We start from the raw sequence: 18603 nt of genomic DNA on the forward strand, positions 1-18603 counted from the left end.
CCAGGTGTCGGACCCATTATGGAGTGTGCTGCAGTGTTTGTTAAAGTACAAAGCAGCTCTCCGGGACACTCTTGAGGATGTTGGTCTGAGATTTCACGACAGTTTGAGGGGTTCCTTCCAAATGACCTGGGAGGCTGACAACTCAACCGTTCACGGTGTATACATCAGACTATCCAATAAACAGTGCAATTTGGCCAGAATGTCGCACTCACATTAACACTGCCCCCTGTTCCAATTCATTTTTGCTCCCTGATGCAGGTCTGTAAATTAACCAGTGTAAATATTCACCTATATTGAGCAGTAACAAAGTAATAACAAAGCAAGTGTGTTATTTTGTTCAGAATCACAGGCACAAATGCAGATTCTTTGCAATTTAAAGCGAGTTTTGATCGCTTGGCCAAGGACTGGTCTAAAATGCTGGTGATCGCTTCTCGATGTAAGAGATGAAGTGACCTACTTCAGTCCTTTCTCACACATTATTATCTCCGATCTGAAACGGATGTTAAGCATGATGGGTATTTGAAGTATCTCACTTCCTCAGAGGCACAGAGGCTGAGACTAGACGGGGGCAAACGCTGCCACGAACCAGAGGCAGGCACGGCGCGAGAGTGAAAGAGCACATCGATGGCAGAGGCGCCAAGTAAACCTGGAGGGGCTGGACTGTTTGCCAAACATGTGCAAAAGCGGTTCATGCGGGCACACGAAATGGTAACAAATCCTTCTTTTTTCCCTTGTTCCATTTGCATCTAGATTGTCGAGTGTTCTACACATTCACCGTGGCTAAGATTCAGACCTATTTGGGTAAAAAATGATTTGAGCCCGTCGACCCTTCCCCAGGGGTGTACGTCTTTCTCAGGTTTGCGTCCCCATGACCTCTTTAATGATCCCAAATCGATGCCAGATTCAATACAAAGAACGCACTTTACTGGATTCAATCATTCTGGTCACTTGATTGGAGTTAGGTTTACTCTGAATGCAGGTTGGGGATGCACATTTCCTGCTGTAAGACTCAAACGTTCTTTAAAAAAAAGGAATGATTTAAGTCATTTGTATTGTGTTGAGAGGCCGCAGGATAGTTAATCTGTCGCAAGACTTTGCTGCTCAGTATATGGTTCGAGGTGTGGTCGCAGCGCTGTCAAAGTGGATATTTCCATGTGAAACTTCATCAGCCAAAAGTCGACAAAAATATTGTTTTAATTTTGATTCTGACCCAGGCAGAGATTCCACTTGCCGGTTAAACATGAGCCAGACACTGTGTCGCGCGCAAATGGAAAATGCACAAGCCATTCTTTTCTTTTTAGCGTTGAAAGCTGCTTTCTGTTCAGTAGCCTCCTTCTCTCTCTCTCGCTCTCTCTGTTAAGCAAGGATGACAGAGGTGGTTAACAAGAGAAGTGGTGCACGCTGTGGTTGGAGCTGTCACAGGATGTTTGCGAGCTGGTTGCATTACTTCGGAGCGGGTAGCGGGGACGTCACACCTCAGCACTTGCCAACAGGCGTCCAGCGAGCTGCCTGCCAGAACGTCAGCTGTCGCAGGGTGTTCCGGCACCTTCTGTGGATTGTTTCCTGCCCTGTATTTGGAGCAGCTGGACTTTCCGATGGTGATCATGGGGGTGTAAGGAGACTGAGGCTTTACTTCAGGCTGAGGAACATTCCCTTCCCTGGCATGCCACTTCACGTGACCTCTGAACTACTAGCCCATGAGGAATTACCTCAGCCTGCGCTGTTCACTGCGTAACGGCCTGGTGTGGGGTCTCGGAGACACAGGACTGTTTTGCAAACAGTGGGCTGTCGACTGTGTGTTTCACGGGTTCGCCGACGTGTTGCTCCCCACGCCCCCCCCGCCCCGCCCCCCGTGATTTTCAATCTAATGGGACAGCCTTCGGCCTGACTACTGTTTCCAGCCAGGAATCTCCAAAATTCACCTCTGCTGTTTACAGCAGTGTTTTTCAAACTGTTTTGCCCGGGACCCATTTTTACCAACCGGCCATCCTTCACGACCCATGCCGGCCGGCCAACCTTCGCGACCCACCTTTTCGCTCACCTTTAATGCGACAGATGAGCCTGCTTGGTCCTCACGATCTCACTTGCTTTGTCATTCAATGTTACATTTCGATAAGATACCTCAGCTGACGGTTTAAGTTCTCTCTTCTTCCTTTGAAAAGAAGATTGTCCACAAACTCGCCATGCTTAGACTCCAAATGCCTTTGACGTTTTGAAGGTTTCAAACTTTCATTTGCCAGTACTTCCCTGCATATAACACACAAGGGCTTTGCATCCTGATTTGTATTGGCATAATTAACAAAGCCATACCTCAAGAAATCATCTTTATATTGCTTTGTTCCCGATTTCAGTTCCTTCTCAATCGGTTGTTACACAGAGGCCCTGGGGCTCTGTATACCACTCATACCAGCACTGCTTTGACCTGCCGTGGACTCTCCTGTGAAGCTCTCTCCAGCAGATTCAGTTGAGAGTTCTTGGCATATTTGTCACTCTGACCCTTTCTTTTCCTTAAAAACTCATCCAACTTCAGTTCTTCACATAGCCCTGTTGCTAGTTTGCTGGCAGCTATAATGTCGCTTCCGTGATTTCACAGGCAAAATATGGATCGCGTGATGTCAGTGTACATGCCGGGCGCGTGACCTGCTTTCTGCTGCCACTCCTGGTGCAAAGACTCTGCTGTTTTTAAAAATAAATTTGCTCCGGGGACAGCGCGCTGACGTCAGGAGGAGACGGTACTGGGACAGCGCGCTGACGTCAGGAGGAGACGGTACTGGGACAGCGCACTGACGTCAGGAGGAGACGGTGCTGGGACAGGGCGCTGACGTCAGGAGGAGACGGGACTGGGACAGCGCGCTGACGTCAGGAGGAGACGGTACTGGGACAGCGCACTGACGTCAGGTGGAGACGGTACTGGGACAGCGTGCTGACGTCAGGAGGAGACTGTACTGGGACAGCGCGCTGACGTCAGGAGGAGACGGTACTGGGACAGCGCGCTGACGTCAGGAGGAGACGGGACTGGGACAGGGCGCTGACGTCAGGAGGAGACGGGACTGGGACAGCGCGCTGACGTCAGGGGGAGACGGTACTGGGACAGCGCGCTGACGTCAGGAGGAGACGGTACTGGGACAGCGCGCTGAGGTCAGGATGAGACGGTACTGGGACAGCGCGCTGACGTCAGGAGGAGACGGCACTGGGACAGAGCGCTGACGTCAGGAGGAGACGGGACTGGGACAGCGCGCTGACGTCAGGAGGAGACGGTACTGGGACAGCGCGCTGACGTCAGGAGGAGACGGTACTGGGACAGCGCGTCAGGAGGAGACGGTACTGGGACAGAGCGCTGACGTCAGGAGGAGACGGGACTGGGACAGAGCGCTGACGTCAGGAGGAGACGGTACTGGGACAGCGCGCTGACGTCAGGAGGAGACGGTACTGGGACAGCGCACTGACGTCAGGAGGAGACGGTGCTGGGACAGGGCGCTGACGTCAGGAGGAGACTGTACTGGGACAGCGCGCTGACGTCAGGAGGAGACGGGACTGGGACAGCGCGCTGACGTCAGGAGGAGACGGGACTGGGACAGGGCGCTGACGTCAGGAGGAGACGGGACTGGGACAGCGCGCTGACGTCAGGGGGAGACGGTACTGGGACAGCGCGCTGACGTCAGGAGGAGACGGTACTGGGACAGCGCGCTGAGGTCAGGATGAGACGGTACTGGGACAGCGCGCTGACGTCAGGAGGAGACGGCACTGGGACAGAGCGCTGACGTCAGGAGGAGACGGGACTGGGACAGCGCGCTGACGTCAGGAGGAGACGGTACTGGGACAGCGCGCTGACGTCAGGAGGAGACGGGACTGGGACAGGGCGCTGACGTCAGGAGGAGGCGGGACTGGGACAGCACACTGACGTCAGGAGGAGACGGTACTGGGACAGGGCGCTGACGCCAGGAGGAGACGGTACTGGGACAGCGTGCTGACGTCAGGAGGAGACGGTACTGGGACAGCGCACTGACGTCAGGAGGAGACGGTACTGGGACAGCGCGCTGACGTCAGGAGGAGACGGTACTGGGACAGCGCACTGACGTCAGGAGGAGACGGTGCTGGGACAGGGCGCTGACGTCAGGAGGAGACTGTACTGGGACAGCGCGCTGACGTCAGGAGGAGACGGTACTGGGACAGCGCGCTGACGTCAGGAGGAGACGGTACTGGGACAGCGCGCTGACGTCAGGAGGAGACGGTACTGGGACAGGGCGCTGACGTCAGGAGGAGACGGTACTGGGACAGCGCGCTGACGTCAGGAGGAGACGGTAATGGGACAGCGTGTTGACGTCAGGAGGAGACGGTACTGGGACAGCGCGCTGACATCAGGAGGAGGCGGGACTGGGACAGAGCGCTGACGTCAGGAGGAGACGGTACTGGGACAGCACGCTGACGTCAGGAGGAGACGGCACTGGGACAGCGCGCTGACGTCAGGAGGAGACGGTACTGGGACAGCGCGCGGACGTGAGGAGGAGACGGTACTGGGACAGCGCGCTGACGTCAGGAGGAGACGGTACTGGGACAGCGCACTGACGTCAGGAGGAGACGGTGCTGGGACAGGGCGCTGACGTCAGGAGGAGACTGTACTGGGACAGCGCGCTGACGTCAGGAGGTGACGGGACTGGGACAGCACACTGACGTCAGGAGGAGACGGGACTGGGACAGCGCGCTGACGTCAGGAGGAGACGGTACTGGGACAGGGCGCTGACGTCAGGAGGAGACGGTACTGGGACAGCGCGCTGACATCAGGAGGAGACGGGACTGGGACAGCGCGCTGACATCAGGAGGAGACGGTACTGGGACAGGGCGCTGACGTCAGGAGGAGACGGTACTGGGACAGGGCACTGATGTCAGGAGGAGACGGTACTGGGACAGGGCACTGATGTCAGGAGGAGACGGTACTGGGACAGTGCGCTGACGTCAGGAGGAGACGGTACTGGGACAGCGCGCTGACGTCAGGAGCAGACGGGACTGGGACAGGGCGCTGACGTCAGGAGGAGACGGTACTGGGACAGCGCGCTGACGTCAGGAGGAGACGGTACTGGGACAGCGCGCTGACGTCAGGAGGAGACGGTACTGGGACAGCACGCTGACGTCAGGAGGAGACGGTACTGGGACAGCGCGCTGACGTCAGGAGGAGACGGGACTGGGACAGCGCACTGACGTCAGGAGGAGACGGTACTGGGACAGCGCGCTGACGTCAGGAGCAGACGGGACTGGGACAGGGCGCTGACGTCAGGAGGAGACGGTACTGGGACAGCGCGCTGACGTCAGGAGCAGACGGGACTGGGACAGGGCGCTGACGTCAGGAGCAGACGGGACTGGGACAGGGCGCTGACGTCAGGAGGAGACGGTACTGGGACAGGGCGCTGACGTCAGGAGGAGACGGTACTGGGACAGCGCACTGACGTCAGGAGGAGGCAAAACTGGGACAGCGCGCTGACGTCAGGAGGAGACGGGACTGGGACAGCGCGCTGACGTCAGGAGGAGACGGTACTGGGACAGCGCGCTGACGTCCGGAGGAGACGGTACTGGGACAGCGCGTTGACGTCAGGAGGAGACGGTACTGGGACAGCGCGCTGACGTCAGGAGGAGACGGGACTGGGACAGCGCGCTGACGCCAGGAGGAGACGGGACTGGGACAGCGCGCTGACGTCAGGAGGAGACGGCACGGGGACAGAGCGCTTACGTCAGGAGGAGACGGTACTGGGACAGCGCGCTGACGTCAGGAGGAGACGGTACTGGGACAGCGCGTTGACATCAGGAGGAGACGGTACTGGGACAGCGCGCTGACATCAGGAGGAGTCGGTACTGGGACAGCGTGCTGACGTCAGGAGGAGACGGTACTGGGACAGGGCGCTGACGTCAGGAGGAGACGGTACTGGGACAGCACGCTGACGTCAGGAGGAGACGGGACTGGGACAGGGCGCTGACGTCAAGAGGAGACGATACTGGGACAGGGCGCTGACGTCAGGAGGAGACGGGACTGGGACAGCGCGCTGACGTCAGGAGGAGACGGTACTGGGACAGGGCGCTGACGTCAGGAGGAGACGGTACTGGGACAGCGCGCTGACGTCAGGAGGAGACGGTACTGGGACAGCGCACTGACGCCAGGAGGAGACGGTACTGGGACAGCGCGCTGATGTCAGGAGGAGACGATACTGGGACAGGGCGCTGACGTCAGGAGGAGACGGGACTGGGACAGCGCGCTGACGTCAGGAGGAGACGGTACTGGGACAGCGCGCTGACGTCAGGAGGAGACGGCACTGGGACAGCACGCTGACGTCAGGAGGAGACGGTACTGGGACAGCGCGCTGACGTCAGGAGGAGACGGCACTGGGACAGCACACTGACGTCAGGAGGAGACGGCACTGGGACAGCGCGCTGACGTCAGGAGGAGACGGTCCTGGGACAGCGCGCTGACGTCAGGAGGAGACGGTACTGGGACAGCGCGCTGACGTCAGGAGGAGACGTTACTGGGACAGCACGCTGACGTCAGGAGGAGACGGTACTGGGACAGCGCGCTGACGTCAGGAGGAGACGGTACTGGGACAGCACGCTGACGTCAGGAGGAGACGGTACTGGGACAGCGCGCTGACGTCAGGAGGAGACGGTACTGGGACAGCACGCTGACGTCAGGAGGAGACGGTACTGGGACAGCGCACTGACGTCAGGAGGAGACGGTACTGGGACAGCGCGCTGACGTCAGGAGGAGACGGTACTGGGACAGGGCGCTGACGTCAGGAGGAGACGGTACTGGGACAGCGCGCTGACGTCAGGAGGAGACGGTACTGGGACAGCGCGCTGACGTCAGGAGGAGACGGTACTGGGACAGCGCGCTGACGTCAGGAGGAGACGGTACTGGGACAGCGCGCTGACGTCAGGAGGAGACGGTACTGGGGCAGCGCGCTGACGTCAGGAGGAGACGGGACTGGGACGGGGCGCTGACGTCAGGAGACGACGGGACTGGGACAGGGCGCTGACGTCAGGAGGACACGGTACTGGGACAGCGCGCTGACGTCAGGAGGAGACGGTACTGGGACAGCGTGCTGACGTCAGGAGGAGACGATACTGGGACAGGGCGCTGACGTCAGGAGGAGACGGTACTGGGACAGCGCGCTGACGTCAGGAGGAGACGGTACTGGGACAGCACGCTGACGTCAGGAGGAGACGGTACTGGGACAGCGCGCTGACGTCAGGAGGAGACGGTACTGGGGCAGCGCGCTGACGTCAGGAGGAGACGGGACTGGGACGGGGCGCTGACGTCAGGAGACGACGGGACTGGGACAGGGCGCTGACGTCAGGAGGACACGGTACTGGGACAGCGCGCTGACGTCAGGAGGAGACGGTACTGGGACAGCGTGCTGACGTCAGGAGGAGACGGGACTGGGACAGCGCGCTGACGTCAGGAGGAGACGGTACTGGGACAGCGTGCTGACGTCAGGAGGAGACGGTACTGGGACAGCGCGCTGACGTCAGGAGGAGACGGTACTGGGACAGCGCACTGACGTCAGGAGGAGACGGGACTGGGACAGCGCGCTGACGTCAGGAGGAGACGGTACTGGGACAGAGCGCTGACATCAGGAGGAGACGGGACTGGGACAGAGCGCTGACATCAGGAGAAGACGGGAGTGGGACAGGGCGCTGACGTCAGGAGGAGACGGTACTGGGACAGCGCGCTGACGTCAGGAGGAGACGGTACTGGGACAGCGCGCTGACGTCAGGAGGAGACGGTACTGGGACAGCGCGCTGACGTCAGGAGGAGACGGGACTGGGACAGCGCACTGACGTCAGGAGGAGACGGTACTGGGACAGAGCGCTGACATCAGGAGAAGACGGGAGTGGGACAGGGCGCTGACGTCAGGAGGAGACGGTACTGGGACAGCGCGCTGACGTCAGGAGGAGACGGTACTGGGACAGAGCGCTGACATCAGGAGAAGACGGGAGTGGGACAGGGCGCTGACGTCAGGAGGAGACGGGACTGGGACAGAGCGCTGACATCAGGAGAAGACGGGAGTGGGACAGGGCGCTGACGTCAGGAGGAGACGGTACTGGGACAGCGCGCTGACGTCAGGAGGAGACGGTACTGGGACAGCGCACTGACGTCAGGAGGAGACGGTGCTGGGACAGCGCGCTGACGTCAGGAGGAGACGGTACTGGGACAGCGCGCTGACGTCAGGAGGAGACGGTACTGGGACAGCGCGCTGACGTCAGGAGGAGACGGTACTGGGACAGCGCGCTGACGTCAGGAGGAGACGGTACTGGGACAGCGCGCTGACGTCAGGAGGAGACGGTACTGGGACAGCGCGTTGATGTCAGGAGGAGACGGTACTGGGACAGCGCGCTGACGTCAGGAGGAGACGGTACTGGGACAGCGCACTGACGTCAGGAGGAGACGGGACTGGGACAGCGCGCTGACGTCAGGAGGAGACGGTACTGGGACAGGGCGCTGACGTCAGGAGGAGACGGTACTGGGACAGAGCGCTGACATCAGGAGGAGACGGGACTGGGACAGCGCGCTAACGTCAGGAGAAGACGGGAGTGAGACAGGGCGCTGACGTCAGGAGGAGACGGGACTGGGACAGAGCGCTGACATCAGGAGGAGACGGTACTGGGACAGCGCGCTGACGTCAGGAGGAAACGGTACTGGGACAGCGCGCTGACGGCAGGAGGAGACGGTACTGGGACAGCGCGCTGACGTCAGGAGGAGACGGGACTGGGACAGCGCGCTAACGTCAGGAGGAGACGGTACTGGGACAGCGCGCTGACATCAGGAGGAGACGGTATTGGGACAGAGCGCTGACGTCAGGAGGAGATGGTACTGGGACAGGGCGCTGACGTCAGGAGGAGACGGTACTGGGACAGCGCACTGACGTCAGGAGGAGACGGTATTGGGACAGAGCGCTTACGTCAGGAGGAGACGGTACTGGGACAGCGCGTTGACGTCAGGAGGAGACGGTACTGGGACAGCGCGCTGACGTCAGGAGGAGACGGGACTGGGACAGAGCGCTGACGTCAGGAGGAGACGGTAGTGGGACAGCGCGCTGACGTCAGGAGGAGACGGTACTGGGACAGCGCGCTGACGTCAGGAGGAGACGGTACTGGAACAGCGCGTTGACGTGAGGAGGAGACGGTACTGGGACAGCGCGTTGACGTCAGGATGAGACGGTACTGGGACAGCGCGCTGACGTCAGGAGGAGACGGTACTGGGACAGCGCGCTGACGTCAGGAGGAGACGGTACTGGGACAGCGCGCTGACGTCAGGAGGAGACGGGACTGGGACAGCACGCTGACGTCAGGAGGAGACGGTACTGGGACAGCGCGCTGACGTCAGGAGGAGACGGTACTGGGACAGGGCGCTGACGTCAGGAGGAGACGGTACTGGGACAGGGCGCTGACGTCAGGAGGAGACGGTACTGGGACAGCGCGCTGACGTCAGGAGGAGACGGGACTGGGACAGCACGCTGACGTCAGGAGGAGACGGTACTGGGACAGCGCGCTGACGTCAGGAGGAGACGGTACTGGGACAGGGCGCTGACGTCAGGAGGAGACGATACTGAGACAGCGCGCTAACGTCAGGGGGCGACGGTACTGGGACAGCGCACTGACGTCAGGAGGAGACGGTACTGGGACAGCGCGCTGACGTCAGCGGGAGACGGTACTGGGACAGCGCGCTGACGTCAGGAGGAGACGGTACTGGGACAGCGCGCTGAGGTCAGGAGGAGACGGTACTGGGACAGCGCGCTGACGTCAGGAGGAGACGGCACTGGGACAGAGCGCTGACGTCAGGAGGAGACGGGACTGGGACAGCGCGCTGACGTCAGGAGGAGACGGTACTGGGACAGCGCGCTGACGTCAGGAGGAGACGGTACTGGGACAGCGCACTGACGTCAGGAGGAGACGGTGCTGGGACAGGGCGCTGACGTCAGGAGGAGACTGTACTGGGACAGCGCGCTGACGTCAGGAGGAGACGGTACTGGGACAGCGCGCTGACGTCAGGAGGAGACGGTACTGGGACAGCGCGCTGACGTCAGGAGGAGACGGGACTGGGACAGAGCGCTGACGTCAGGAGGAGACGGTACTGGGACAGCGCACTGACGTCCGGAGGAGACGGTACTGGGACAGCGCGCTGACGTCAGGAGGAGACGGTACTGGGACAGCGCACTGACGTCAGGAGGAGACGGTGCTGGGACAGGGCACTGACGTCAGGAGGAGACTGTACTGGGACAGCGCGCTGACGTCAGGAGGAGACGGTACTGGGACAGCGCGCTGACGTCAGGAGGAGACGGTACTGGGACAGCGCGCTGACGTCAGGAGGAGACGGTACTGGGACAGGGCGCTGACGTCAGGAGGAGACGGTACTGGGACAGCGCGCTGACGTCAGGAGGAGACGGTACTGGGACAGCGTGTTGACGTCAGGAGGAGACGGTACTGGGACAGCGCGCTGACATCAGGAGGAGGCGGGACTGGGACAGAGCGCTGACGTCAGGAGGAGACGGTACTGGGACAGCGCGCTGACGTCAGGAGGAGACGGTACTGGGACAGTGCGCTGACGTCAGGAGGAGACGGTACTGGGACAGCGCGCGGACGTGAGGAGGAGACGGTACTGGGACAGCGCGCTGACGTCAGGAGGAGACGGTACTGGGACAGCGCACTGACGTCAGGAGGAGACGGTGCTGGGACAGGGCGCTGACGTCAGGAGGAGACTGTACTGGGACAGCGCGCTGACGTCAGGAGGTGACGGGACTGGGACAGCGCACTGACGTCAGGAGGAGACGGGACTGGGACAGCGCACTGACGTCAGGAGGAGACGGTACTGGGACAGCGCGCTGACGTCAGGAGGAGACGGGACTGGGACAGAGCGCTGACGTCAGGAGGAGACGGTACTGGGACAGCGCGCTGACGTCAGGAGGAGACGGTACTGGGACAGCGCGCTGACGTCAGGAGGAGACGGTACTGGGACAGGGCGCTGACGTCAGGAGGAGACGGTACTGGGACAGCGCGCTGACGTCAGGAGGAGACGGTACTGGGACAGCGCACTGACGTCAGGAGGAGGCAAAACTGGGACAGCGCGCTGACGTCAGGAGGAGACGGGACTGGGACAGCGCGCTGACGTCAGGAGGAGACTGTACTGGGACAGCGCGCTGACGTCAGGAGGAGACGGGACTGGGACAGCGCGTTGACGTCAGGAGGAGACGGTACTGGGACAGCGCGCTGACGTCAGGAGGAGACGGTACTGGGACAGGGCGCTGATGTCAGGAGGAGACGGTACTGGGACAGGGCGCTGACGTCAGGAGGAGATGATACTGGGACAGCGCGCTGACGTCAGGGGGAGACGGTACTGGGACAGCGCGGTGACGTCAGGAGGAGACGGGACTGGGACAGCGCGCTGACGTCAGGAGGAGACGGTACTGGGACAGCGCACTGACGTCAGGAGGAGGCAAAACTGGGACAGCGCGCTGACGTCAGGAGGAGACGGGACTGGGACAGCGCGCTGACGTCAGGAGGAGACTGTACTGGGACAGCGCGCTGACGTCAGGAGGAGACGGGACTGGGACAGCGCGTTGACGTCAGGAGGAGACGGTACTGGGACAGCGCGCTGACGTCAGGAGGAGACGGGACTGGGACAGCGCGCTGACGCCAGGAGGAGACGGGACTGGGACAGCGCGCTGACGTCAGGAGGAGACGGCACGGGGACAGAGCGCTTACGTCAGGAGGAGACGGTACTGGGACAGGGCGCTGACGTCAGGAGGAGACGGTATTGGGACAGCGCGCTGACGTCAGGAGGAGACGGTACTGGGACAGCGCGCTGACGTCAGGAGGAGACGGTATTGGGACAGCGCGCTGACGTCAGGAGGAGACGGTACTGGGACAGCGCGTTGACGTCAGGAGGAGACGGTACTGGGACAGCGCGCTGACATCAGGAGGAGTCGGTACTGGGACAGCGTGCTGACGTCAGGAGGAGACGGTACTGGGACAGCACGCTGACGTCAGGAGGAGACGGTACTGGGACAGGGCGCTGACGTCAGGAGGAGACGGTACTGGGACAGCACGCTGACGTCAGGAGGAGACGGGACTGGGACAGGGCGCTGACGTCAAGAGGAGACGGTACTGGGACAGCGCGCTGATGTCAGGAGGAGACGATACTGGGACAGGGCGCTGACGTCAGGAGGAGACGGGACTGGGACAGCGCGCTGACGTCAGGAGGAGACGGTACTGGGACAGCGTGCTGACGTCAGGAGGAGACGGTACTGGGACAGCGCGCTGACGTCAGGAGGAGACGGTACTGGGACAGCGTGCTGACGTCAGGAGGAGACGGTACTGGGACAGCGCGCTGACGTCAGGAGGAGACGGTACTGGGACGGGGCGCTGACGTCAGGAGACGACGGGACTGGGACAGGGCGCTGACGTCAGGAGGACACGGTACTGGGACAGCGCGCTGACGTCAGGAGGAGACGGTACTGGGACAGCGTGCTGACGTCAGGAGGAGACGGTACTGGGACAGCGCGCTGACGTCAGGAGGAGACGGTACTGGGACAGCGTGCTGACGTCAGGAGGAGACGGTACTGGGACAGCGCGCTGACGTCAGGAGGAGACGGTACTGGGACTGCGCACTGACGTCAGGAGGAGACGGTACTGGGACAGCGCACTGACGTCCGGAGGAGACGGTACTGGGACAGCGCGCTGACGTCAGGAGGAGACGGTACTGGGACAGCGCACTGACGTCAGGAGGAGACGGTGCTGGGACAGGGCACTGACGTCAGGAGGAGACTGTACTGGGACAGCGCGCTGACGTCAGGAGGAGACGGTACTGGGACAGCGCGCTGACGTCAGGAGGAGACGGTACTGGGACAGCGCGCTGACGTCAGGAGGAGACGGTACTGGGACAGGGCGCTGACGTCAGGAGGAGACGGTACTGGGACAGCGCGCTGACGTCAGGAGGAGACGGTACTGGGACAGCGTGTTGACGTCAGGAGGAGACGGTACTGGGACAGCGCGCTGACATCAGGAGGAGGCGGGACTGGGACAGAGCGCTGACGTCAGGAGGAGACGGTACTGGGACAGCGCGCTGACGTCAGGAGGAGACGGTACTGGGACAGTGCGCTGACGTCAGGAGGAGACGGTACTGGGACAGCGCGCGGACGTGAGGAGGAGACGGTACTGGGACAGCGCGCTGACGTCAGGAGGAGACGGTACTGGGACAGCGCACTGACGTCAGGAGGAGACGGTGCTGGGACAGGGCACTGACGTCAGGAGGAGACTGTACTGGGACAGCGCGCTGACGTCAGGAGGAGACGGTACTGGGACAGCGCGCTGACGTCAGGAGGAGACGGTACTGGGACAGCGCGCTGACGTCAGGAGGAGACGGTACTGGGACAGGGCGCTGACGTCAGGAGGAGACGGTACTGGGACAGCGCGCTGACGTCAGGAGGAGACGGTACTGGGACAGCGTGTTGACGTCAGGAGGAGACGGTACTGGGACAGCGCGCTGACATCAGGAGGAGGCGGGACTGGGACAGAGCGCTGACGTCAGGAGGAGACGGTACTGGGACAGCGCGCTGACGTCAGGAGGAGACGGTACTGGGACAGTGCGCTGACGTCAGGAGGAGACGGTACTGGGACAGCGCGCGGACGTGAGGAGGAGACGGTACTGGGACAGCGCGCTGACGTCAGGAGGAGACGGTACTGGGACAGCGCACTGACGTCAGGAGGAGACGGTGCTGGGACAGGGCGCTGACGTCAGGAGGAGACTGTACTGGGACAGCGCGCTGATGTCAGGAGGTGACGGGACTGGGACAGCGCACTGACGTCAGGAGGAGACGGGACTGGGACAGCGCGCTGACGTCAGGAGGAGACGGGACTGGGACAGAGCGCTGACGTCAGGAGGAGACGGTACTGGGACAGCGCGCTGACGTCAGGAGGAGACGGTACTGGGACAGCGCGCTGACGTCAGGAGGAGACGGTACTGGGACAGGGCGCTGACGTCAGGAGGAGACGGTACTGGGACAGCGCGCTGACGTCAGGAGGAGACGGTACTGGGACAGCGCACTGACGTCAGGAGGAGGCAAAACTGGGACAGCGCGCTGACTTCAGGAGGAGACGGGACTGGGACAGCGCGCTGACGTCAGGAGGAGACTGTACTGGGACAGCGCGCTGACGTCAGGAGGAGACGGGACTGGGACAGCGCGTTGACGTCAGGAGGAGACGGGACTGGGACAGCGCGCTGACGTCAGGAGGAGACGGTACTGGGACAGCGCGCTGACGTCAGGAGGAGACGGTACTGGGACAGGGCGCTGATGTCAGGAGGAGACGGTACTGGGACAGGGCGCTGACGTCAGGAGGAGATGATACTGGGACAGCGCGCTGACGTCAGGGGGAGACGGTACTGGGACAGCGCGGTGACGTCAGGAGGAGACGGGACTGGGACAGCGCGCTGACGTCAGGAGGAGACGGTACTGGGACAGCGCACTGACGTCAGGAGGAGGCAAAACTGGGACAGCGCGCTGACGTCAGGAGGAGACGGGACTGGGACAGCGCGCTGACGTCAGGAGGAGACTGTACTGGGACAGCGCGCTGACGTCAGGAGGAGACGGGACTGGGACAGCGCGTTGACGTCAGGAGGAGACGGTACTGGGACAGCGCGCTGACGTCAGGAGGAGACGGGACTGGGACAGCGCGCTGACGCCAGGAGGAGACGGGACTGGGACAGCGCGCTGACGTCAGGAGGAGACGGCACGGGGACAGAGCGCTTACGTCAGGAGGAGACGGTACTGGGACAGGGCGCTGACGTCAGGAGGAGACGGTATTGGGACAGCGCGCTGACGTCAGGAGGAGACGGTACTGGGACAGCGCGCTGACGTCAGGAGGAGACGGTATTGGGACAGCGCGCTGACGTCAGGAGGAGACGGTACTGGGACAGCGCGTTGACGTCAGGAGGAGACGGTATTGGGACAGCGCGCTGACATCAGGAGGAGTCGGTACTGGGACAGCGTGCTGACGTCAGGAGGAGACGGTACTGGGACAGGGCGCTGACGTCAGGAGGAGACGGTACTGGGACAGCACGCTGACGTCAGGAGGAGACGGGACTGGGACAGGGCGCTGACGTCAAGAGGAGACGGTACTGGGACAGCGCGCTGATGTCAGGAGGAGACGATACTGGGACAGGGCGCTGACGTCAGGAGGAGACGGGACTGGGACAGCGCGCTGACGTCAGGAGGAGACGGTACTGGGACAGCGTGCTGACGTCAGGAGGAGACGGTACTGGGACAGCGCGCTGACGTCAGGAGGAGACGGTACTGGGACAGCGTGCTGACGTCAGGAGGAGACGGTACTGGGACAGCGCGCTGACGTCAGGAGGAGACGGTACTGGGACGGGGCGCTGACGTCAGGAGACGACGGGACTGGGACAGGGCGCTGACGTCAGGAGGACACGGTACTGGGACAGCGCGCTGACGTCAGGAGGAGACGGTACTGGGACAGCGTGCTGACGTCAGGAGGAGACGGTACTGGGACAGCGCGCTGACGTCAGGAGGAGACGGTACTGGGACAGCGTGCTGACGTCAGGAGGAGACGGTACTGGGACAGCGCGCTGACGTCAGGAGGAGACGGTACTGGGACTGCGCACTGACGTCAGGAGGAGACGGGACTGGGACAGCGCGCTGACGTCAGGAGGAGACGGTACTGGGACAGCGCGCTGACGTCAGGAGGAGACGGGACTGGGACAGCGCACTGACGTCAGGAGGAGACGGTACTGGGACAGCGCGCTGACGTCAGGAGCAGACGGGACTGGGACAGGGCGCTGACGTCAGGAGGAGACGGTACTGGGACAGCGCGCTGACGTCAGGAGCAGACGGGACTGGGACAGGGCGCTGACGTCAGGAGCAGACGGGACTGGGACAGGGCGCTGACGTCAGGAGGAGACGGTACTGGGACAGGGCGCTGACGTCAGGAGGAGACGGTACTGGGACAGCGCACTGACGTCAGGAGGAGGCAAAACTGGGACAGCGCGCTGACGTCAGGAGGAGACGGGACTGGGACAGCGCGCTGACGTCAGGAGGAGACGGTACTGGGACAGCGCGCTGACGTCCGGAGGAGACGGTACTGGGACAGCGCGTTGACGTCAGGAGGAGACGGTACTGGGACAGCGCGCTGACGTCAGGAGGAGACGGGACTGGGACAGCGCGCTGACGCCAGGAGGAGACGGGACTGGGACAGCGCGCTGACGTCAGGAGGAGACGGCACGGGGACAGAGCGCTTACGTCAGGAGGAGACGGTACTGGGACAGCGCGCTGACGTCAGGAGGAGACGGTACTGGGACAGCGCGTTGACGTCAGGAGGAGACGGTACTGGGACAGTGCGCTGACATCAGGAGGAGTCGGTACTGGGACAGCGTGCTGACGTCAGGAGGAGACGGTACTGGGACAGGGCGCTGACGTCAGGAGGAGACGGTACTGGGACAGCACGCTGACGTCAGGAGGAGACGGGACTGGGACAGGGCGCTGACGTCAAGAGGAGACGATACTGGGACAGGGCGCTGACGTCAGGAGGAGACGGGACTGGGACAGCGCGCTGACGTCAGGAGGAGACGGTACTGGGACAGGGCGCTGACGTCAGGAGGAGACGGTACTGGGACAGCGCGCTGACGTCAGGAGGAGACGGTACTGGGACAGCGCACTGACGCCAGGAGGAGACGGTGCTGGGACAGCGCGCTGATGTCAGGAGGAGACGATACTGGGACAGGGCGCTGACGTCAGGAGGAGACGGGACTGGGACAGCGCGCTGACGTCAGGAGGAGACGGTACTGGGACAGCGCGCTGACGTCAGGAGGAGACGGCACTGGGACAGCACGCTGACGTCAGGAGGAGACGGTACTGGGACAGCGCGCTGACGTCAGGAGGAGACGGCACTGGGACAGCACACTGACGTCAGGAGGAGACGGCACTGGGACAGCGCGCTGACGTCAGGAGGAGACGGTCTTGGGACAGCGCGCTGACGTCAGGAGGAGACGGTACTGGGACAGCGCGCTGACGTCAGGAGGAGACGTTACTGGGACAGCACGCTGACGTCAGGAGGAGACGGTACTGGGACAGCGCGCTGACGTCAGGAGGAGACGGTACTGGGACAGCACGCTGACGTCAGGAGGAGACGGTACTGGGACAGCGCGCTGACGTCAGGAGGAGACGGTACTGGGACAGCACGCTGACGTCAGGAGGAGACGGTACTGGGACAGCGCGCTGACGTCAGGAGGAGACGGTACTGGGACAGCGCGCTGACGTCAGGAGGAGACGGTACTGGGACAGGGCGCTGACGTCAGGAGGAGACGGTACTGGGACAGCGCGCTGACGTCAGGAGGAGACGGTACTGGGACAGCGCGCTGACGTCAGGAGGAGACGGTACTGGGACAGCGCGCTGACGTCAGGAGGAGACGGTACTGGGACAGCGCGCTGACGTCAGGAGGAGACGGTACTGGGGCAGCGCGCTGACGTCAGGAGGAGACGGGACTGGGACGGGGCGCTGACGTCAGGAGACGACGGGACTGGGACAGGGCGCTGACGTCAGGAGGACACGGTACTGGGACAGCGCGCTGACGTCAGGAGGAGACGGTACTGGGACAGCGTGCTGACGTCAGGAGGAGACGATACTGGGACAGGGCGCTGACGTCAGGAGGAGACGGTACTGGGACAGCGCGCTGACGTCAGGAGGAGACGGTACTGGGACAGCACGCTGACGTCAGGAGGAGACGGTACTGGGACAGCGCGCTGACGTCAGGAGGAGACGGTACTGGGGCAGCGCGCTGACGTCAGGAGGAGACGGGACTGGGACGGGGCGCTGACGTCAGGAGACGACGGGACTGGGACAGGGCGCTGACGTCAGGAGGACACGGTACTGGGACAGCGCGCTGACGTCAGGAGGAGACGGTACTGGGACAGCGTGCTGACGTCAGGAGGAGACGGTACTGGGACAGCGTGCTGACGTCAGGAGGAGACGGTACTGGGACAGCGCGCTGACGTCAGGAGGAGACGGTACTGGGACAGCGTGCTGACGTCAGGAGGAGACGGTACTGGGACAGCGTGCTGACGTCAGGAGGAGACGGTACTGGGACAGCGCGCTGACGTCAGGAGGAGACGGTACTGGGACAGCGTGCTGACGTCAGGAGGAGACGGTACTGGGACAGCGCGCTGACGTCAGGAGGAGACGGGACTGGGACAGCACGCTGACGTCAGGAGGAGACGGTACTGGGACAGAGCGCTGACATCAGGAGGAGACGGGACTGGGACAGAGCGCTGACATCAGGAGAAGACGGGAGTGGGACAGGGCGCTGACGTCAGGAGGAGACGGTACTGGGACAGCGCGCTGACGTCAGGAGGAGACGGTACTGGGACAGCGCGCTGACGTCAGGAGGAGACGGTACTGGGACAGCGCGCTGACGTCAGGAGGAGACGGGACTGGGACAGCGCACTGACGTCAGGAGGAGACGGTACTGGGACAGCGCGCTGACGTCAGGAGGAGACGGTACTGGGACAGCGCGTTGACGTCAGGAGGAGACGGTACTGGGACAGTGCGCTGACA

General features: G+C 62.6%; 1 protein-coding gene across 2 annotated transcripts in view; it reads left to right on the top strand.

The window, feature by feature from the left end:
* The first annotated feature begins 552 nt into the window (after positions 1 to 552).
* The window catches only part of LOC140405330 (uncharacterized), a 280714-nt gene continuing 262663 nt past the window's right edge, over positions 553 to 18603 (top strand). For both annotated transcript variants that reach the window (XM_072493621.1, XM_072493622.1), the window contains exon 1: positions 553 to 708. In XM_072493621.1, the coding sequence (XP_072349722.1) occupies positions 625 to 708 (84 nt within the window). In that variant the 5' untranslated portion in view covers positions 553 to 624. The remainder of the gene's footprint in view (positions 709 to 18603) is intronic.

This window comes from Scyliorhinus torazame, chromosome X (genome assembly GCF_047496885.1).
Source record: "Scyliorhinus torazame isolate Kashiwa2021f chromosome X, sScyTor2.1, whole genome shotgun sequence".
In the NCBI taxonomy this organism is placed as follows: domain Eukaryota; kingdom Metazoa; phylum Chordata; class Chondrichthyes; order Carcharhiniformes; family Scyliorhinidae; genus Scyliorhinus; species Scyliorhinus torazame.